The 22,215-nt window shown below is 42.9% G+C and overlaps 2 protein-coding genes across 3 annotated transcripts in view; both read left to right on the top strand.

The window, feature by feature from the left end:
• cica (capicua transcriptional repressor a) overlaps window positions 1–477 on the top strand; it is a 33,336-nt gene extending 32,859 nt beyond the window's left edge. Inside the window, 1 exon segment of the mRNA XM_080485109.1 lies at window positions 22–477. Coding sequence (XP_080341235.1) covers window positions 22–284 — 263 coding nt within the window. The 3' untranslated portion in view covers window positions 285–477.
• A 4,393-nt stretch (window positions 478–4,870) lies between these two features.
• LOC308123345 (glycogen synthase kinase-3 beta-like) lies at window positions 4,871–22,215 on the top strand. Of its 2 annotated transcripts, XM_080485777.1 has the most exons (11): window positions 4,874–5,202; window positions 11,106–11,191; window positions 12,596–12,697; window positions 12,809–12,892; window positions 13,288–13,398; window positions 14,146–14,276; window positions 14,390–14,594; window positions 14,848–14,943; window positions 15,529–15,715; window positions 16,020–16,097; window positions 16,863–16,965. In XM_080485777.1, exons 1-11 carry the CDS (start codon window positions 5,028–5,030, stop codon window positions 16,922–16,924), a joined length of 1,317 nt encoding a protein of 438 aa, XP_080341903.1. In that variant the 5' UTR covers window positions 4,874–5,027; the 3' UTR covers window positions 16,925–16,965. The 2 variants fall into 2 exon arrangements, with proteins under 2 accessions (XP_080341904.1, XP_080341903.1); XM_080485778.1 differs by lacking the exons at window positions 16,020–16,097; window positions 16,863–16,965 and adding an exon at window positions 20,565–22,215 and having other exon boundaries at window positions 4,871–5,202.

Here is a 22,215-nt window from a genome sequence, read left to right as displayed (position 1 = left end):
TCTTCCTTCTCTCGCCTTCAGCTCAGGCCACAGCGGCCTTCCAGGCTCGCTTCTCGGACACGTTCCCCACCAAGGTGTGCCTGCAGCTGAAGATCCGTGAAGTCCGTCAGAAGATCATGCAAACGGCCACGCCTGGAACTCTGGAGTCCGGCGGGATGGTCGACATCAGCCCCGCCCCCTCCCACAGCTCCTCTTTCAATCAATCAGCTCGGGAGGACGGAGGGGCGGAGCAGCAGGGAGACAAAGGCCGGAGCGCGGAGGAGCCGAAGAGCGAAGGATCGTAAGCTGGAGAGGATGACGCAGCAGAGCAAGCGAGGAGAGGAGAGAGAGAGTGAGTAGTGTGTGAACAGTACCAAGGACAACTCCGGGAGGAACAGTCGTTCTGGCACTAATCTCCACCAGACCTGGGCAGAAATATGGAAATGAAGTTACAAATACTCAAACTACTCAAGAGGCGCCTGGATCTTCTACAATCAGAAAAAAAAAAAAAAGAAGAACCCTCAAATGTGGTGAAAACACATGCTGAGTCATGATGAGTCATGTGCTTCTTCGTAGTACTGTTTCCCTTTTAATTTTCAATCTCCTCAATATTTTATAGCAAACACTTTTGCCCAGGTCTGCTCTCAGCACATTTGTACAGTAGTTTGTAGTTTGACACGACACAAACTCTGTGGTACACACACACACACACACACACACACACACACACACACACACACACACACACACACACACACACACACACACACACACACACACACACACACACACACACACACACCCCTACCAAATCAGACTGTTACTCTTGGTTGGTCGTCCCCAGGAGCCGCAACCAAGGAGCACCACACACACAGAGGCACTTTGTCACTTATCGTGCAGATGCAGTTTGCTGTTGCCAGCCCTCAGATGCCATTGACTTGACCTCCTTTCTTCGCCCTTCCACTCCTCAGCACAGTGGATCGGGACACAACCGCAACCCCAACGACCTCCACTGATATTCCACAGCCCCTCAATGCTGCAAGACAGACAGCACACACACACACACACAGACACAGACACACACACAGACACAGACACACACACACACACACACACACACACACACACACACACAGTCGACCCCGGTCAGACCAAGCCATCGGCCTGCACAATCTTTAGTGATTGTAGTGAGAAGAGACACTGAAAGCGAAGAATCGAGCCGCTCCCGCCAAACATAAAGAAAGAAGCGGGAGCCGGGACGTAGTGTGACCAATATTTGCACCTTCAGTTATTGCCATTATGAAAGACTGAGTCCTCACTGACAGGGGCTGGTGATAAATGTCTGTATGTCTGTGGGGCTCCGGCCCCTGAAAACCTGTGTCAGCAGGCACCGTAAGAGATTATGTAAAGAGACTATTGATTGTGAGGCTTTGAAGAATCAACGTTAAAATCCCAGCGGCTCCAGACAGAGCACAGAGGAGAAAAGGCAAGAAGAGGAAACTGGACGATGGTCATTGGATGCAAGATTCGTACTCCAATAATAGGAAGAGTTAAATGTCGTGTATAAGGACAATTACCACCCGACAACTGAGAGGAAAAGTAGAATTTGAATCAAACTTCTCTTAATCTCCCCGTGGATATGATGTTGCTTTCTCTCGTTATTGTTGCCGTATCCCAGTTTGACCGTGGCCTGTTTTTCTCTCTCGTGGCTCTATTGTGTTTCTCCTCCAGTATACAGAAGAAAAAAAAAATAAATCTCAACAAAAAATGTTTTAAAAAACAAAAAACAAACAATCTCTGGACAAAGAAGAGGACAAAATCAATCTGCGGCCCCACCTTCACTTTAAATTGTACCCGGGGGCAGTTGTGCCGCACTCCCCTCCCCGACGATTCCTCACCAGACACAGAAGAACTGGGGGAGCAGAGGCGTTTCTTGTTTTGTAAAACGTTGAAATCAGGTGTTTGCACAATTTGTGCGGCCCTACTTGTCTGGGGCCGCCACAAGTTCAATCAGGAAAGTATTGTTTTTAGGGATTGTTTTAGTTTTAAAAATAATAACCTTGTTCCGTGTCATCAACACCCACCCCACCCCCACCCACCCCTCCTTCTTTCCCCCTCCACCCCTCCTTCGAATGCACTTCTCCTCGGCCCCCCCCCCCCCTCCCTCCCTCCCTCCCTCCTCCACCCCACAAGTGTTGTTAGAAAGTGCCCTTAAGCACTGGTCCCGGGTCAAGCGCTATGTAGCTCAGGATGGTTCTGGTTAGGGTTAGTTCAGGGAAAGCAGATCCTAGACCAGCCCTGGAGGGCAGTCTCTGGAGCCCTCCCCTCTTCCCTCTCTTCTCGACACTTTATCCTTTCCCATCAAATGGTGCAATAGGACTTTTTTTTTTTTTTTTTTTTTGGGGGGGGGGGGGGGGGGGGGGGTTGTTTTTCTTTGTTTTTATTCTTTCGGGTCAAGGCTCTGTGCCATAGATATTAAATCCAGTGCAGTCAGTCAGTGAGAGGAATGAGCTGTTGTGATACTATCTTTAACTATGGTATAAAACAAAACAAAAAAGAATCACACAATTATTGTTCTTGTTGAAGAGATAGAGAGTATAACTTACTAAAAGTCAAAGACAATTTTTGAATAGCACTTTTTTGGCTCTTTGCTTCTTTGGTGAAGAGTGGGGGTAGTTGATATTATGGGTATCTCTTTTATTTCTCTGTATACAGTTGGATGTGTGAAAAAATATATACTGGTATTTCCATATATGTGCATTTAGGTCTGTGCTTGGGTGTGTGTGTATGTTTTGGCACATGCAGGTAGCGAGTTAACATGACAACCTCTTGTTCTTTCACCACACAGCAACATTATCAATAGTATATTTTTCATTGTAATCTACATTCTATATTCTACGCTAGAGACAGTATTTTTATAGTCATCATGACTATTGTGTCCGCCATCTTGACTGTTATTGAACCCAATTGATTCAGGATATATATAAAATATATATTCAGGATATACAGCATATAGAAATATATATAGATATAGATGTAGTTATCTATATATATATGTAACCACACAGGTAATAGAAGACTATCAGTTCACATCACTTTGGGGCTAGGGCTGTAAAATGTCTGCCTGCATGCATGTGCAATCACATGCACGCGTGCTCACACCCACTCAGACAAATGTGCATACACACATGTATGCGTGTACACTGTATGATTGTGCTTCAAAATAAACTGTCCTTACTTTGGAGAAGGAATTTTAGGATGAGCTAAGTGAGTGTTATCTCATAAGCAGGCATGTTGACCATGTGCAATATTTCTAAACAACAAAAAAACTAAATATTGAAAATATTAAAGATCTAACACAAAGTGTGTCTCATGTCTTTGGATTTGTATTTCACAGATCTAAGAATACCTTTATGAATGTTTGGCTGCTCTCATCTCATTGCACTGTCCACAAATGAGAGAAACCGAGAGAGAAAAGCTACATGCAAAGTCATTCTTGAAAAAATTTGGTCACCTTGACCCATCAGGTGAGTCTCTACAATCCCTGGAACGTACAGTGTGTACTCCTGCTGCGGTCTTTATAGAGCATATCAGTGTTAAGAGTGCTTATTGGATTAGAGCAGCCTTTCAGATTCAGGTCATATTGGGTGAGGAGGTGGGTTAAGGTAAGGAGACCTGGTCAAAGAGCTTCTTGTACAATAAACATACACTGTGAGAAACAGCTGGAGCCAATGGCTGCCTGCCCACATCCAAATCCCAAATAAGTCCATTGCCCTCTCAACAGTCCACATTTGAGTGTGATGTTTTTTTCCCCCTCAAACAAAGACTATGAGAAGCACAGTGTAGAAACATTGCATTTAAAGTGAGCTACCTGTAAGATTCAAATATTACAATGGTTAAATAATACAAGTATAGAATAGTTTCATAGTCTGTTATTCAATTTTTATGATTATGTCAACATTTGCAGCTTATTGAGAACACTGCAGCCAGAGTCCTCACCAACACATAGCCTGTGGAGCACATCACACCTGAACTTCACTTTCTGCACTGGATGCCTTTATGTCAAAGGAAACACTTCAGATCTGACTTCTTGTCTCAATAGCTATAAATGATATCGGGCCTAAATACCTCACAGATTTAGTTGGAGAATATGAAACATCCAAACCCTTGAGGTCCTCAGGAAGAGGTTTGCCAAGAGTTCCCAGAGTCAGAAGAAACAAGGTGAAGCAGTTTTTTTTCTCCTCACCTGTGGAACAAACTTCCTGAACACCCAAGAACTGCTGACACACGTCAATCTTTTAAATCAGGGCTTAAAACATTATTCTTTGCTCAGGTTTTCCATTTGAACAATAGATTTCACTTTTTTTGTTACCTTTATTTTAAGGTATTTTTTTTACTTTATTCTCCTTTAATGCTGTTTCTAATCCATATGTTTTGATGTTTTGCATAATCCCAAACGTTTAAGATTAAGACTCTGAATTGCCTCGCTTTAATGTATTTCCTTAATTTCTTTGTGTCTGAATGGTGCCACAGAAATTAATTTTCCTTGCCATGTGGTAAGATTTTGAATGAGTGACTGTTAAGTAGGTTTTAAAACAGATTATAAAGTTATATAAAAAATAATATATGCCGTGTTAAAGCAAGACGAAAGTGCAATTTGTCCCTAAATGTAAACACTGGATGATTTATGTGGTGATATTTTTTTCCTAGTGAGTCGCTACAGTTTTCAGATTAATTTTTGTACTTCATTGCTCTCTGGTTGGCCTACATCCTCTGTTAAGTAATTTTAAAATTGTAGTTTATTTATTTTGTGAAGTCCAGAGCAGCGGACGCGGGGAGCAGCTACCTCGAACTACATCTCCCAGGTGGCCTTGCGAGCGAGCTGTTTCTAGGTGTCTAGCAACAGCTACCAGCCCAGACAGCCGGCGGCCACCGGAGCGCGATTCCTCGCTGTGTTTTCCCACGATTAATCCCCGACCGGTGTTCATTTTTAAAAAGTCGCTTGGCTGAAAACGGTGAAAACACAACCCTGAGCCCTGCACAGAGATATGAGCGGCAGCGGGCGGCCCAGGACCAGCTCGTTTGCTGAGCCGCCAGGTGTTCCAGGAGCCGCCGCTGCGTCCACCGGATCAGCCGCTGCCGTGGGGAGCAGCACAGGAAAGTCCGGGGTCCCGCAGGCCTCCGGCAGCAGCTCGTCAGGATGCTCCAACCTTAAGCTAGCGAGTAAGTCCTACATTACCGCTTCATGTTTCCAGGGCCGTGTCCCTTTGTTATATTTCATTGTGTGCGCTCAACCTAAAAAAACATGGGCCCTCGTTTAAAGCCCCAGCCCGAAGGAAAGTGGCTTTTTCACCAGAGTGACGGCTAATGGACCTGCTAGCGTGCTAACGTTAGCCACTTGTTTTGTGCGTTCCGAGTTCTCAGTCCGGCCGCTGGACGCATTCACCCCGAGTGGTGCCACACAGCTGCTCCGCTCGTTAGTTTGACCCGGTGTGACTTCACTCTGAAAGACGAATCATCACATTTATTATCTTTTCTGCTTCAGTTGATGCTCGGGTTGATTTGACTGGCCGGTGTGAGCGAGCACTTCCATCGGCTCCGCTGTGCTTTGTGGCCAAGCTGGACTCAAATACCTCAACGTGAGTGCTTCATGGACGGGTTTTCCTTTGTTGGCTGCTCGGGTAGAGCTGTATCAACTCGCATTTTGGCACGACGAGGGTCAGGGCAGCAGCAAAGTTGCCTATTCACCAAGGTCACCTGTGGGGCGAAACGCTTTAGCAGCAGGTGGCCGATGGATGGAGGATGCAAGTGATGCACGTCCAGCCCCGGAGCTCTGCTGCCTGCTGGGTGTCAAGCGGTGGGTTTACGCTCTCTGAGACCGAATTATAGCTTGTGTCTTTCCCACAGGAGTAAGCAGTGTGCGTGTGTGTACCTGAGCTAATCCAAACCTGATCGTCTATTAGCAGGCGGTGGCTTGTGTCTTTACATCAGAACCTGAATAGGAGGACATCTCCACACTCCAAACTCCACATTCTGCTTTTTGGCTGCTAGAAATATTCCCCATGATGGACTGACAGTTTGTGATACCTTATAATTTCTGTGTGGTTTGCATGATTCGTCTGTCCATTCTTCCTCCTTCAGTCCAAGAAACATGCATTTAAGGTTAGTAGTTGACTCAAAAATTGTAATTTGGCATGAATAGGGAGTGTGTGACTCTCCGTCTCACTGTCTGTCCTGTGATGGACTGCTGACTGTTCCAAATTGTGACCCAGAGGTGTCAAACTTATTCATCTGGAGTGGTGCTGGACCGGTAAAACAGTGCCTTAATAACCTTTAAATTTAAACTTAAAAATGTTTTCTTTGTTGTGGCGCAGAGTATATGTGACGTACATGACTATGCTTTCACAAAACCAATGACTACAATTTCAACATTAAGCCAATTGTATTGATAACCCCAAAATACAGAGAAATCCCCAAACAACTTCTATAGCTCTTGAATTATGCATGTTTTTATAAACTCACCCTGAAAGCATGGCTTTTAGTCTGGTTTGATAACAACAAGGCAGCTTTCATGGCAACATCACTTACATCTCAGCTCAGGTCTCAGTGTTATGTCCACTACTCTTGGGAATTATTTATTTATTTTATCTTCCCTTTGAAATTCTTACAATTTGCTTGGTCGTTTGTTGAGTGGAGCCTCTTGCGGGCCGGTTTTGGTCCTCAGGCCTTATATTTGACACCCCTGATGTAACTTGCTTTAAGCCATAATCAGCTGTGATCGGCTCCACTGACCCTCAAATGGATACAACATTATAGAAGATGGATGATTAAAAACATCACTTTAAGGCTGCTGTGCTGCCATACCGGCAAGAGGTCGGTTATTGCAAACAGATGCCTTTTCATGAAATGTTGAGAGCATTTAAGTAATCCTCTCATCATGACATGAAATGCTCATCATGTTCTAATCCCATGTTTCAGCAAGAGCAATGTTTTAGGATAATGTTTTTTACTTCATACAGAGGACATTTCTATGGATGTGTTTGGGGTTAGGTTCATTTCGTTGATTGTCTCGTGGTATCACATCCTGTAAAAGTTTTATTTTAGACTGACTTTAAAAGAAGCACATAGTTTGATTTGGGCCCTTGTTGTGCCAATACTATACTTATACCTTTATGGCACTGTTGATTGTATTTTCACCATTTTTATATTTGACTACATATTACTTTTAAACTAGAAAATTAGCAGAAGTTAAAAAGATCCCAATGTTTGTGAAGAAAATATAGCATTATTCAATGTTGTTCTTTTTTAAACTGTGCATGCACCGTTTAATGAATTTCAATTCTACGCTCTTCTTCACTAAAGCAGATACCCCATAGAGCAACGCTCACAAACCCGGGGTGTATTTCTTCCCCCCTGCAAAGGTGCACAAGTTGTGATGTCATTATGTCGGTGACATTATCACCAAGTCAACCACAGCGAGATAATCAAAAGTCAGGTCTCCTGTAATTTGGCGACAAATCTCCTCCACCGATCAGCAGAAGCTCCATCGTCTCTGCGTCTCATCAGTTCAGGGCCATTTTCAACACAATTTACTTGCTCCTTAGTAGCGACAATGTTTCTGTTGACATCATAGTGTTGAAGGCGTGATTGAACCAGGTCAGTCCTCATGGTGTAGCTGCAGGTCAGAGTCTGACCCATTACCAGCCCTGCATGGTTGACCAATCGGCTGACTCTCCTCCTCATGCTGATTAAACACGTTCTCATTAACTTTGGACCCACCAAGAGAGGTTAGGATCAGCGGGTTGCTGGGTGTTTGTGAAAATGACTATGTGGCCATCTCTCCATATATAACCAGTTATTTCGAGAAGTTCTAGCATGACATGAGTCTGATGCAGTAATACTGTATCAGGATGATGTAAAAATGGATGCATGTGTATTGAGTTTTGACGATAACTGCTTCTTGTTTCGCTGGAATATTTTTAACTGGTACTGGTGTCTTTTACAAATTAGTCATCTCGAGTGGATGAGGATCTGAGCTGTCTGCATGTGACACATTGGAGTGAGGTAGTGAGTCTTTGTGTAATGTGCTCATTTTTACATCTACACATTAGGGAAATGGAGCTGGCTACTATAAATCAGACTGTTTCTCCACCTCACTGTATAGTAATTACTGCAGTCATAGTGTCCGAGCAGTTGTTCTATTACTCACTGTCTGTGGAGCAGCTCCTGCTCTCAGGATGACACCACTATCACAGGCAGTACGCTAAAAGGATCTCTTTCAGATTCACAAGATGATATGAGTTATACAACATTTTATGAAAAAAGGATCGGTGATGATGACTGCACAGGCTGGAACACGAAAAATGTGCTACTCGCTCAGTGGTAGAGTCGGTCGTCCAATAACCGGAGGCTTGGCAGTTCGAATCCCACTCTATTGTCGTTGTGTCCTTGGGCAAGGCACTTTATTCACATTGCCTTGTATGAATGGGTATGAATGTTGGTGGTGGTCAGAGGTTGGTGCAAAATGGCAGCCACGCCTCTGTCGGCATGCCCCAGGGCTGCTGTGGCTACAACCTAGCTTACCATCACTGGTGGGACTGGTGTGAATGAATAATGGTCTCTGTACGCGCTCAGCGCAAAATAAATCCAAGCCATTATTATGATTATTATTAGAGCAAAGGAGGAACAAATGGTAATAACCTTCAATTATTTCATTGTTCCAGGTATTCCTTCTGACAAGTGATGAAAGGTCTCGAGGCAAAGGTTTGAAGCTGTGGAGCATAACAAAGGTTACATGTTGTGGGATCATAAAATCAATTAATTTCTCACGAGTCTTCCGAAATGTGATTCATTGTTTCCATTGTGATTCTATCCAGAACTACGCAGAACAGTTCCTACCCTGTAGGTGGAGCTGGTTTTATCCACCTATCCATCCATCCTCTTTATTTCCGATACCAGCTGAGTGTGGTTTAAGGCAGGTTACACCCTGAACACTCCTCCAGTCCGTCACAGGGCAAACTGAAGGAGACGAACAATCACACAATTTTACAATCAAACTCCAACATGTTTTTGAACTGTGGGATGAAACCAGCTTACCTGAAGGAAACCGGGAGAACAGGGAAACTCCTCTCAGAAAGGCCTCACTGACCAGACTTATACCAGGGCTGTTCTTCATGCTAACCACTTCACCACTGTGCCGCCCTGGCTTCAGTCATTTCCAGAGGTGAAATTAGAGGTGAAAATTAGAGATTTTCACCTCTAATTGTGATGCTGTTTATTGAGAGAAGTGCCAGATGAGCACAATAACTCAAACAATAGATACTTGATAGAAGCCTCACTTCCTCCTGAGGTTCTCCCCACAGAGTAGATGGCCTGGTTAGATTTTAGAGCTGCATTAAACTGCATATTAATGAGGTGAACTTAATTCACTTGAAGGTACTTTTGCTTAACGATGTGGAGTTCGTATAAGTACAGTTTCCTTTTGTGTATAAAGGCAGGACATTACCATAGAGATATGCTGGTTAATCAGATTACTGTGAAGAAATGCTTGTTTTTTTTTTTTTTTAAATTGCACTGCGTCAGTAGTGGAGCAGTGGAGGACAGGTGTGCTTCCACTCCTTTCAGACTTTGCTGTGTCAGGCTTGCCATTTAAGCGTCTGGTGGAGATAAATAGATGTGGAGGTGACGGACGTTTTGGGGACTTGAGTTTTTTTTCTTCTGTAAATGTCTGGTGAAGGACGTGAAGCAGAGTGCCTGAACTCTGAAGCCGTGATAAATCTGTAACAGACAAATCTGGGTTCTGATAGATTATTGACCTCCGGCGTGCTGCGAGCCGCCTGAGGAAATTCTCTTTCATGCTGTAAAAAATAAATGGCGGCAGGACGAGAGGTCTGATTTCTCCCGACACATCAGTGAGAAAATGTAAGTGGAGTAGCGCTGGAGACGGCCAGCGTGAACGTATCCGTTAACAGTGTCCCACTTTTAACCTGCTGCCCAGTGCGTCTGGATTGGTTACTGTCCAGAAGGTGAACCCATGCATTGAGGGAGAGAACCCACTGACCCGGTCACTCTGCACACATCACCGATTCAGCAGTAACGGATATGGCCAGCGTGTGTATTGAATAACCGCAAGCTGTGTTTGTGTGTGTGCGCGCACATGCACCTGCACTCTGAATGACGCCAACAAACTATTGTAAAATCTACATAGTGCACTGAGAAATTCACCTGTTTGAGTCCAGGGTGCAGGAGTTTCCATGTTTTCCCTGAGCATGTGTGGGCTTTTACGTGAAATAATGTCTGTTTAAGCTTTTGTATGTTTAAAAGGTCTTTTGTGTCTTCTGCTATTAATTATATATTTATGAATGGGACAAAAAAAGGTTTAAAAAAGTACTTTAGTTTCTCCACCAAATGCCCTTCCTGCTGCAACTGCAATTCAAGCTGCACGTGCCATCACAAAATGGTGTAATTAATTAATGATGAAGCTGTTTGGGTGACTTCGAATAAATCACTGCGTCTTATCTCCTTACGCTTTTCTAAGGTTCCTGGTATTAAAAGATGACACAAAGTCTCGCCACACACTTAAAAAAAAAAATTGCTTTCTGAGACATTTTGTTTTGGTTTTAAATAATAATTTTATGGCAGCTAAATCAAGTCAATTGCCAGCTCCTGCTCCTTCAGCATGTTGCAAATGGATTATTTCAGAAAATAATCCTTTTATGGCCGGCGGGCGTCACTGAAGACAGCTCACCAGGACGGACTATTTTTGGGTCCTTTCCCGGTTCAATTAGTCACGGTGTCTTGAACATGAACTCTGCCAGAGTTCTCCGTCCTCGGAGGCTTTAAAGTTGACATCCATTCACAAGGCTTTCTGTTATTAACCTGAATCTTCATGCAGCCGGTGGAGCGACGGCCCAGATGTCAGGCCGGGCTGCGGGAACTGTCCTCGCTTCATTAATGTCATGGTGATTGTTTTGTCCGTTTTGTGGACTCTGTTCCATGTTAGTACTTCTTTCAGAGCGGAGCTTGTAGCTTTTTCACAGTAAAGCAATTATCAGTTTTCTTAGCAGTAACGCTTCGTTTCTTCTTCTCCCGACCTCATGGTAACCCTGTTGGCGCTTGTTTCCTAGGAGACAGCGGGAAGGTGACTACAGTCGTGGCCACACCGGGTCAGGGACCGGACCGCCCTCAAGAAGTGTCCTACACAGACATCAAGGTAAGCAAAGAAAGTCAAACTGAAAGACATACAACATCTCGCAACACTTTACTACTTTCATTTTCCACATATCTCTCCCACTTTCCCACTCGTCTGTCCTACATTATTTGTCCCTCTAACGTTGTCATTTCTTATCCAGATTCTGAAGGTTAATCATCTTTTGTCGTTCAAAACCGTTTATTGTGAGAGGGATGCATTAGTACGTTTTTCTGTCGTTACAGTACAGACCCCTGGGTAAAGGGTAAAGTCAGTAGAACTAGTAAGTGGACACAGAACAGCCAGCAGCACAATACTGCTGCATGTCGTAGACTGATGGAGGAATGAAAAACCTCTGGAGATCCTGAAGGAAGCCACAGAGAGAGAGAGAAATCTGTGATAACGTCCCCCAGCAGTCAAAACGTGTAGCAGCAGCACTAGGGAAATGGTCAAAGGTTAATTAAACAGGAGACCCCCTGATAATAATGAGTAACTCCAATCTGTAAGTTACAAATGCACAAGCTAGTCAATCTTGGCCATTGTATATTTATTTATTTTATCCTCATGTAAAACTGACATCATCACACAGCATAAAATGATTTATTTCCCAGCATTCCCTCTGTTGACTGGATGTTCGCTTGCTTTGCTTCTGACGGTGGAGATAAATGAGAGGTGTTGTTTTGTATTTTCACAAACCTCATTGGAGCAAATGCTTGATAACAACAAACTATAGAAATGCTATTAACTCATTTATAAAATCTATGAAGTGTATCATGTAATAAACCTTAATTGTGAAATCAAGGAAAATGCTGCGTGTGAAGTTGGCCGGGGGTAAATGAATCTTCTCTTTTGTGAAATACAGCTTTTTGTTTGTAATTTAGTATTTGATACTGTACAGTAGAGGAGCACATTGCTTTACTTTCCTGTCACAGCTTGTACTCGTATCCAAGTAAAAATGTTAAAACCCAAACAAGTTCTCCACCAGACAAAGTCCGTGTTGATGTGTCTTTAGCGGCGGGCTGTTCAGTATCACAGTAGATGTTGTTCATTGCTGTACGATCAGTCACTAAAGACTCTGACCGTCACTTAAAAAAACTTGGTACGTTGGTTTTGCCTAGTAATATTAGGTACATGTCCTCAGTTATTGTAAGAACAAGAATATTCCATAAAGCCCCTTTTTGAGGGGGTATTTGAGTACAACTATACAGTTTGTTTCTATTAAATGAAACTGCTGAAGCCAGTATAAAAATGCAGTTCAGACACTGATCGTGATCATTTGTCATCTTGAACTTTGACAAAGCTGCGAATCTAAATTAAATCTTTTACTGTAGCTGAACTGGCACAAAGATATTTCTCCGAATGTTGTCCAAGGAGCTTTCTGTGTTCTCCTGAGTTTGATGTCTGTTGTGTTTCTTGGAAACCTTGCAGGTCATCGGCAATGGCTCGTTCGGTGTGGTGTACCAAGCGCGCCTCATCGACAGCCAGGAGATGGTGGCCATCAAGAAGGTTCTGCAGGATAAGAGGTTCAAGGTGGGGCTGTGATTCCAGTTTTCTTACCAGTCAAGGGTCAGACAGTTGATATTCATGTCATGTGATTTCTTTCTTTCTTTTTTATTCTTGTGTCTTCTTATGTCTTGTCAGAACCGGGAACTACAGATCATGAGGAAGCTGGATCACTGCAACATTGTCCGACTACGTTACTTCTTCTACTCCAGTGGAGAGAAGGTGCTTGTTTCTGTTTTCTCCTCGTAAAGTTGTGGCATTGATTACAGTAAACCACAAAAACACGGTGCCTCATCTGGCGGTTCAAACCATCAATTGTTGCCTTATTCCAACGCTTTCTGCTCACATTGCCACGGTTTCAATAAGTTATCAAAGTGAAGTGCAGGAAATGTCTGCACATTAAAAACATTCCTCTGATTCAGCATAAAAAATACCCGTTTCACAAAAAGAGAAGTGATCTAGTTCTTTAACAAATATAGAAACTGCTTTATGGTACAGAAGATACTTGCTGGACTTTGTGAAGAGATTTCATTATAATCCAGCAGATTAGTTTGGTATCTTCACGTCTGGAAGTTTTATCTCATGTCTCTCGCTTTTTTTCCTTCTGTCCTCCTCAGAAAGATGAAGTCTACCTGAACCTGGTGCTGGACTTCGTCCCTGAGACGGTCTACAGGGTCGCCAGACATTTCAACAAGGCCAAGAGCATCATTCCTATCATATATGTGAAGGTGACATTCTTTTCTCCGTCTTTTAAGAATACAAACGCTGGCCTTTCCTAAACCTCTCACAAGACAGTGTCTTTCCTGTAAAACTGTGGCTTTCAAAGTGTGGGGTGTTGTTCTTCTGGGGCGTCAGGGAACACAGGAGCAGAAAAATGTGAAACTAAAACAGTAATTCATAGACTTTTTGAATTACATTATTTCTTTCTAAGGAGAGTTTGTAGCGTTGTTATTAAACTGTGAATAAAAGGACTTTACAAGCTTTCCTCTCTTTTAAACTTAAGTAAAAGCCGTTTTATATACAGTATTGATAAGACCAACCTGATTCTAAGACATATAATGTTTGGAAAACGTAAAAATATAAAACTTAAAACATTGAAGTACCTGTACTTAACGACTTTAACAACTAAGTTTTGTAAGCACACAGGACCACAGGTTTAACTATACTGAAGCTCTCTGATGTTCTCTGCTTCTGTATAGTTTTGTAAACCTGCCTCGTTGCTCTCCTGCTCTTCATCCTCGCTGCCATTCAAAGCATTTTAGATGCAGAATGTTAAAAGTCTTTAAATGGCTTGTTAACAACAACTTCTCGCACCTGTACCTGTTTTCAATTGTTTATTGTGCACACCCAAAATCTATCGGCTCAGTCAGGTGTCTGTGGATTGGTGATGTCCTGAGAGTCTTGTATTTGGACCAACCAGACATGCAGCATGTTGGAATTGTATGGAGCTGATCCTCGGTGTCTCGCTTCCTCAGGTGTACATGTACCAGTTGTTTCGCAGTCTGGCTTACATCCATTCCCAGGGCGTGTGCCACAGAGACATCAAGCCTCAAAACCTGCTCGTCGACCCAGAATCTGCCATCCTGAAACTCTGCGACTTCGGCAGGTGAGCACAGGAGACGTTTAACCACGGAGGTGTTGTGATGACTGCACTGAACGGTATATCAAAATGTTCACCCCTGATGAACCTGCTGGATGTGAATCCCGTGTCTCCCACAGCGCCAAGCAGCTTGTCCGCGGGGAACCCAACGTGTCGTATATCTGCTCACGGTACTATCGCGCTCCTGAGCTCATCTTTGGTGCCACAGACTACACGGCAAACATCGACATCTGGTCAGCCGGCTGCGTCCTGGCAGAGCTGCTGCTCGGGCAGCCCATCTTCCCCGGAGACAGCGGGGTGGACCAACTCGTAGAGATTATCAAGGTGAGGAGCAGCAGGACCACATCTGATTGTCTCTTTCCAATTAAAGCCTTTGAAATAAGAGAAATCTACTGCTTGTGTCTGTGCTCACTCATTTTCAATGGTTAAAAAAAGATTTGGGACTAAATTAAGAATTGAGTTGGAACATAGGTTTTACTTCCCCCTCTTCTTTTTTAGATACTTTGTATTTCCCGTGTGTATTTTTACCTGTGTGTCTTCAGAATGAACCTCATCCTGCTCCCATGTCTGTTTTCAGGTGTTGGGGACGCCGACGAGGGAACAGATCCGAGAGATGAATCCAAACTACACAGAATTCAAGTTCCCACAAATCAAAGCGCATCCTTGGACCAAGGTGAAGTGTCTCCTGAGGACATATACCAGCAGCACAGTCTACTGTCTGAAGGGTGCTGTTAGGAGAACACCTTGAAATGACTGAGGACATATTTTGCTTTCTTTTGCTGACTTATACGTGCATATGAAGAGTTACAGTAGTCTAGCGTCGATCACCTGGCTCTTCCCCTTCAACACATCCATGAATCATGTATTCTGATAGTTCCACTAATCATCGTTGGAGGTTGTTAACTTGACAGATAACATTAATGAATATGGTGCCTCCGATTGTGTATAATTTCATAAACATTGAAAACTACAGTTTAAGTAAACTCCACAAAAGCTGAACATTGTCACACTATTTTAGACATTCCTAACTGGGAACAAAATGACTTCAGATGTGTTAAAGCCTCAAACGCTTTTTAACAGTCGAAGCAGAAGTGGCTTAATGTTTTAAGTGTTAATTAACCTATACGCCAAAAAGCCCGTCAGAAACCACGTCTAGCCAGTGGAAGCAGCTCTTTAGCGTTTACTGCCAGTTTCTAGATAGAAGGCAAGAATTTGTTGAGTGATTGGGAGTCTCACTGAGCCTCCGCTTGCTCCTCAGGTGTTTAAGCCTCGCACCCCACCGGAGGCCATCGCTCTCTGCTCTCGGCTGCTGGAGTACACGCCGGCCTCACGCCTCTCCCCACTAGAGGCCTGTTCACACGCCTTCTTCGACGAGCTGCGCCAGCCGAACACACGACTGCCCAGCGGCCGAGATCTGCCCATGCTCTTCAACTTCAGCACCACAGGTACTGAGTCTTTACCATCAGGATAGTAAGGACTCACACTGACCGGGAAAGTTTCATGTATAATTCCTATATTACTTCCTTTGCATCAGGTACTGGAAATGACTTCATACTTTACTATCTTTCCAGGACTCCCAAGTTTTTCGTTGACAGATTTAATTTGATTGAATTTTTCCCTGCATTATTCCTCTGTGTTCTGTTTACCTCCGTCACCATCACCTCATTTCTCAGTTTGTTTTGTGGCTTGACTGTCGTTCTCCTGCTCTGTGATCGGTGCTCATAAAAGTTCTTTCGTTGTTCTCGGCAGAGCTGTCAATCCAACCTCAGCTGAACTCGACTCTCATTCCTCCTCACGCCCGCTCGCACTCAGCTGCTTCCGCCCACGGTCAGAAACTCTTTTTTTAATACCATTTGTGACGTTTGGTGATTTTTATTATCAGAAACACTTTTAAAGAAAAGTTGCATTTTAGATCCCTGAACGTATTGCAGTATTCCAGGCACACAGAGAACCTGCAAACTTCACACTGTTTTAATGTATGGCAACAGTACTACCAACTGCAGGTATTTTCATGTAAAATGTTCACATGTGAAACTGTAAATTTAATGTTTTGGCCATGAATTAACATGTGTTTTGAGATGTTGAAGGAATTTTCAAGAATCTATTTAGTTTTGTACCATTTCAAAGTCATAAATAATCACCAAAATATTCTATTTGCATATTCTGAAATCCTTTTGAAAAGCGTGACACTGTTCAAAGTGATCCGATTGAAAGTTTAAAGAGATTCTCAAAGTGGGACGATATTCTCACTGGATGTCCTCAAAATACCTTCACAGTCCTGCTGTCTCACTCTATGTCCTGCATTATTACCTGAAAAGTCTTCCATAACTGTTGATATTCTAGAAAAGTAAAGTGTCTGAATTACCATACATGTGTCTAAAGTTTTGAAACAACTTTAAAACTCTGGCATAACTTTGAATTTGATCAAAAAGTTCAGAGAATTCATGACATCAGAAAAAAACCAACACGTCAATGTCTGTTTTCTGACACAAGATGGCAGTATAACCGTTGAACAGAGTGAAACGTGAGTTTCTAATGCAGAGAAGGAGGATTGCCTGTGGTCTGTCCTGATGAGTCTCGTCTCCTCCTCAGATGGAACCGGTTCAGACTCATCGCAGCACAGTTCAGTACCTGGATCTCTCAACAGCATCTGAAGCAGCTTCTCACCTGTCTGCCTGCAAGCCTCCACCTCCCCACACACACACACACACACACACACACACACACACACACACACACACACACACACACACACCCCGCAGTTTTCCTCCATGCTGCTTGCTCTACTCTTTGATGCTCCTTTTTTTTTTTTTTTTGTACATTAAACTGCATCGATCAAACCGTTAGCTCTTTAGCCGCTGCAATGGAAACTACAGCAGGAGATTGACACACACACCAACACACACACACACACACACACACACACACACAGTCATCCCGCTGCTGCTCAGGTGGTTTGAGAAGGTTCAATAGTGGGGGCTGGTCCTCTGTAATATAACCTTTTTTTTTTTTTTTAAATCAACTTTTATTTTCTCTCCCTTTTTTTTTTTTTTTTTTTTTGCTTCATTATATTTGTGTTTATTTATTTGACTTGTTGAAATCATCATGTCGTCACACAATATTTTTTTGGTCTCTCTTCCAAATAGGTTTTTTACTCTCCAGTGTTTTTAACTCCCCCGTTAATAAGGGGCTGACTGCACACTGCCTGACACAGACTAAAGCTGAGCCCGTGGCGATCCACACAGTAATACAGGAGTTTTACTTAACTCAGGTTTAGGAGTGCAGATTCAGGCACTGGTGGTTTAAATCAAGCTTCTGTCTCTTTAGTGGCAAACAGATATTTGATAAAGATATATCTCGAAGCTGGTAACCGGTATCAGTGGCACCTGAAAAACGAAAACACCAGGAAGAAAAATGAATACTGCTGTTTCTAGTATCACAGATGTTCCTGCTAAAAGCCAGCCTTTGCTTGTAAATAAACCTGGAAGGATCTTGATTTTCCTTTGGGTGTATTTACATGGCAGTCACCTGAAAATGAGACTTGAGGCAAGTATTGTCGTTTCATTAATTTGCATTTTGAGGTGACCGGAAAAACTGAGAATAAAGAAAAATGTTCTATTCAAGATTTCAACAGTCATTTGTTTTTTGACATCACAAATTAACTCAAAATAATTACAGAAAAGAGAAACATTTCCTGGTGTGATTTGTCCCTAATGGGGCGCCACGTAATCAAGTCATGCCTCTCTTGTACACTGGGTGGCAGCGTTGAGTCAGTCTATATTTTGTCCGGCTTTCCGAGTTTCAGCTCTCGGTTGGTAGTTGCAGCGGTCCAGATTGAGTCCAGTGGGAACGTGTCCTGTGGAGGAGCTTCAGCCATTGTTGAGTTCCATGTTCCTTCTGCTGCTTCTTTAAAAGACTCGATACACCATCTGGGGGTGCAAATCTGTATTACAAGACTAAACAGTTCTGGTCCGAGTTGGAAAACTAGCTGAGTTGTGGCAGAAGTAAAGCAACATATCACCAAATTGTATTTGAGATAACATAGTGCGTGTTGTTTTGTATCAATCGGCTGATTATTTAAGGTTGTATTGATTTGTATATGGTGACCCCCGTCCCATCTCGAGCTACCATCTAAGCTAGAAGTGAGTTTTCTTCTCGACAGCAGGTCAGGCTGAAACTGAACGAGGACCGAGGCTCTTTTGTCGGCTTTTAATAGTGATTTTATATTTCTATTTGCATTTTGGGGGCTGATGTTGGAATGTCAAACATCCAGAGGAAACATACATTGTTCCATCTCCTCGTGTGTTTTTGTAACTATAAATGTCAGTGGTGAGATCTAGAGAAATAATTAGGCTTTTTAGTGATAGAGGAAACGGATTAAACGTGCTTCTAGATGGCTGGACTGTGGTGTTGCTGCTCCGTGATCAGTGGCTTCGTGTTTCCATCCTACCTGCCGGTTCGTTGTGTTCACCAAGGTGAGATCAAGTCTGAGAAACTGACAGAAATCACACTCCCTGATCTAAACCAAAGTCCAAACTCTGATCCAAAACAGGCCCGCCAGAAGAGCCATTCAAACCCCCGCGAGATCAGCATTTCAAAGTGTAGTCATTTCAAAAGAAAGAGATTTTATTTTTTCCAGTACAATTCCCTTTTGTTTCAGATTTATTTCCTGTGGATAGCACTGTTATAACAAGTGTAGCGGAAATAAATCAACACTGACACCCGAGTCGAGACGTCAGTGATGCAGCAGCGGACGTTTCCTTCCAGCGAGTGAAGTCGAATCAAAGCCAAACTGAGCCTGAATTTCTTAAAAAGTGCTGAAGACTGCAAAAAAGCTGCTATCAGATAACATGGCTTCCTGGACGTTTTACATGAATCACATTAACTTGAAACTCTGATATCAGACCTGAATGGAGGGTGGGGAACACACACATACATTTTATGTGAGGCCTTTGGAATCTAAAATCCTTAAAACACACTTTCTCACATCTTTTTGCATTCATCAGTGTAAAAAAACAACAACGTGACAGCCATAAGTACTATCAGGTATCTTCCTCTGTGCGCAGTTTTCAGCAGTCACGCAGAATCAGCATAGCGTGGAGTCCAACCAGCGCGGTCGATCGGCTTCACAGGCGTCGTTTGGCTTTCAACACACATTCACTCACTCGCGAGCGCCGGAGGTAAAACGTGTCGCTGTGCCAAAGTTTCAGTGGTGAAGTAAGAAAGAACAAGAAGCTCAAAGTACGTAGGCATCCTGCATCCCAAATGAAGAATAAAACCGAAGTGTTAACGCCATATTCAAAATCAAGTGCACTTTCAGCCACTTTGCGGAATCGAGAGCAGACGTTGGAAACGCTGCTTCTGTGTGACGGCGAGTTTGACCTCCAGCGTTTGGCTTCACTGTAATGTTTGATATCGAGGCTGCAACAGAAGCCTTCAACATATCCATCATTACATTATTATGTCAACATGGTGCCGACCACAAGCTCTTGTTTTTCCAATTGTACGCTTCCTGAAATCAGACCTCATCCACTTGAATCCTCTTGAACGAAGAAGCTTCATAATGAAACGTCTGATCGGAGGGTTTTTCAAGTATTGCTGATTTGCGTTGCGTGTTAACGTGCACGCGAGTCGGCTGAGAGGAAAAGCCTTTAAATTTGATTTAGAATTCTACCAAAAAAAAACCATCTCATTTGCTGCCCATTTTTCCATGTCGAGCTTCCAAAATCTGTAATCTGTAGAATATGATGTGATCACCGTCTGATAGGATGTTGTTGTTGATGCAGAAAAAAATAACGTTTGAAATTTAGGGTAATTGTGGGTGTTTAGGTTTTTTTTTGTTTTGGTTTTTTTAAATGGCTGAAATTGTTGAGTCATTTTAAAGGTTTAACAAATGTCAAAAGTTCAAGTTATAAATTGTCCACTGCTTCCCCTTTACAACTTTTAAAATGTGCTTGTTGACACATATTCACGTCCAGAACACGAGGCTGGGGTGTGTGTGTGTTTTGTTTCTTTTTTTTTTTTTTTCTTTTTAAAAGAGCTCTTTCTAATTCTCATGTAAAAGTTGAGGGATTAGAAACAAACTCCTGCCCTGATGTTAATGTAGAAAAGCTGAGTGAATGTTTGTCCCCGTGTCCATTAAACTCAGCAGAAGACGAAGAATTTCATGTGCGTTTATTTATTTGTGGAGCAAAGGGGAGGTGAAATGATATGGAGTGTGTGTGTGTGCGTGTGCGTGCGTGTGTGTGCGTGTGTGTGTGTGTGTGTGTGTGTTCCCACCCTGCAGTGTTTTAGGGTTAGTTCAGCCAACAATAGAGATTTCTTGTGCAGACCACTTGAAAGTTTGAAGTATATTTGATACTCCGGTGCCCTGCCTCCGCCTGCTGTTTTTACCTGCAGCCACGTTTGATTTAAAAACCTTTTTCTTTCATCGTTTTTCCTCCAAAGCGAGGTCTGATGTTTTAGACGCCTCTTCACATTCACAATGGTTTTATATGAGCAGAGCCGCTTTCACTCGCTCTCCCTTTCCCGGGGTTTCCTCTGTGTCTGCCGGTGTTATGGCCAGTTCTGCATGACTGCTGAAGAGTGTACCCCCTCAGGAACTCCTGCAGGTGACGACGTAGTCAAACGGATCGAAATGAAATGTACGACGTGCACGACTCAACTCCATTATTTGAGCTCATTTCTAAACAAGTGTCACCAGTTTTCAGATAATTATATTGAATTAAATCACATTTTCTGACGTGAATACAATGTCAGAGTTTTTGGTTTCTGAGAGCGACTAGATTGAAAATGAAGAATTGTTAATTACAATGCAAACTTTCCCTCCTTAAACTGCCTCTAGTTTTGCATATTCTAAGGAAAAACTGAAATTGATGTTTGGCTTGAATAAAGGCTGTGATATAATCTCTGAATTAATTAGTACATGGTGGCCACCATTAGGGTATTCACATGTTACCACAAGGGGGGTGGTTTTCAGCAGTCGTACAGAATTCAGCATAACACCGGCTGTGTGGAGTCCAGGCAGCATGTTGGATTCCCGGGCAGGTGGCGTGGCTTCAACGCTGTTCACACTCAGAGCTGTCAGACTGTCTGTGGCCATGAAACAGTGTGAACTTGCCTGAACAGGAAGTCTCAATCACGTCTGACTGGACTTTTCTCCTCCCCTGAAGTTTGAATAAGCCATTTATTTCCTCTCCCTTTCTCTGATCGCACGTGTAAATATCACTGATTTTTATTTTTCCTCTTTTTACTTTTTATTACAGAGTTGTTTATATCTGATTTCCCTCATCCTGTCGATGGAGCTGTCTTAGTTTGTGCATTTTTGTAAATAAGTTTCTTTTTTTCACGATCCAAAATGTAAATACTGCAAAAGAGAAAAAAAAAAACAAAAAAAAACAGCGTACTCCTCATGTTTGTTGATGATCTTTCTCTCTCTTCCTCTCTTTGTCCTGCAGAAACTGTAAAGCAGCTTCTATGGACGCTCCCTCCTTTGTTCAGTCCTCTCTGAAACCGTCAGTGTTGAATATTTTAAAGCTTTTCTTCATATTTTCCCCCACACATTTGATTCATCAAACAAATGCCTAGTTTAAATCTGGCCTCATCTGCACGCAGCACTGCCTCTGACCTGCTCGTACGATGAGTCACAGAATAATACATGATGCATGTGTGTCTGGTAAAGATGAACTGTTTCCGTCTGTATCGCAGAAACTGGAACTTTGTGCTCATCCATTCTCTGAACACCCGGCTGTGTGATTGCTTTACCTCTTTAATTTAACAAGGTGTCAGTTCTGTTGATGTAATTGTATTTGTTGTGGTTCATTCTGACCTCATGGACTGATCTCTGAGAGGGGGAGATGGAGAGAGAAAGAAACAAACCTGTCCGTCTCTGTTCTGTGTGTGTATGATATGGCCTCATTTACTGTAATAAAGTGATGAAACTGTG

This window comes from Lipophrys pholis (genome assembly GCF_963383615.2).
Source record: "Lipophrys pholis genome assembly, chromosome: 17".
Lineage (NCBI taxonomy): Eukaryota > Metazoa > Chordata > Actinopteri > Blenniiformes > Blenniidae > Lipophrys > Lipophrys pholis.
The sequence above is the reverse complement of the archived record's forward strand: the minus strand, read 5'-3'. Positions and strand labels throughout refer to the sequence as shown.

Excerpts from the sequence above, each read along its gene's own strand:
- LOC308123345 (XM_080485777.1), top strand. The coding sequence starts at position 5,028 with ATGAGCGGCAGCGGGCGGCCCAGGACCAGCTCGTTTGCTGAGCCGCCA. Across the intron at positions 12,893-13,287 it reads TCTACTCCAGTGGAGAGAAG|AAAGATGAAGTCTACCTGAA; the intron begins GTGCTTGTTTCT and ends TGTCCTCCTCAG. Across the intron at positions 15,716-16,019 it reads CTTCAACTTCAGCACCACAG|AGCTGTCAATCCAACCTCAG; the intron begins GTACTGAGTCTT and ends TGTTCTCGGCAG.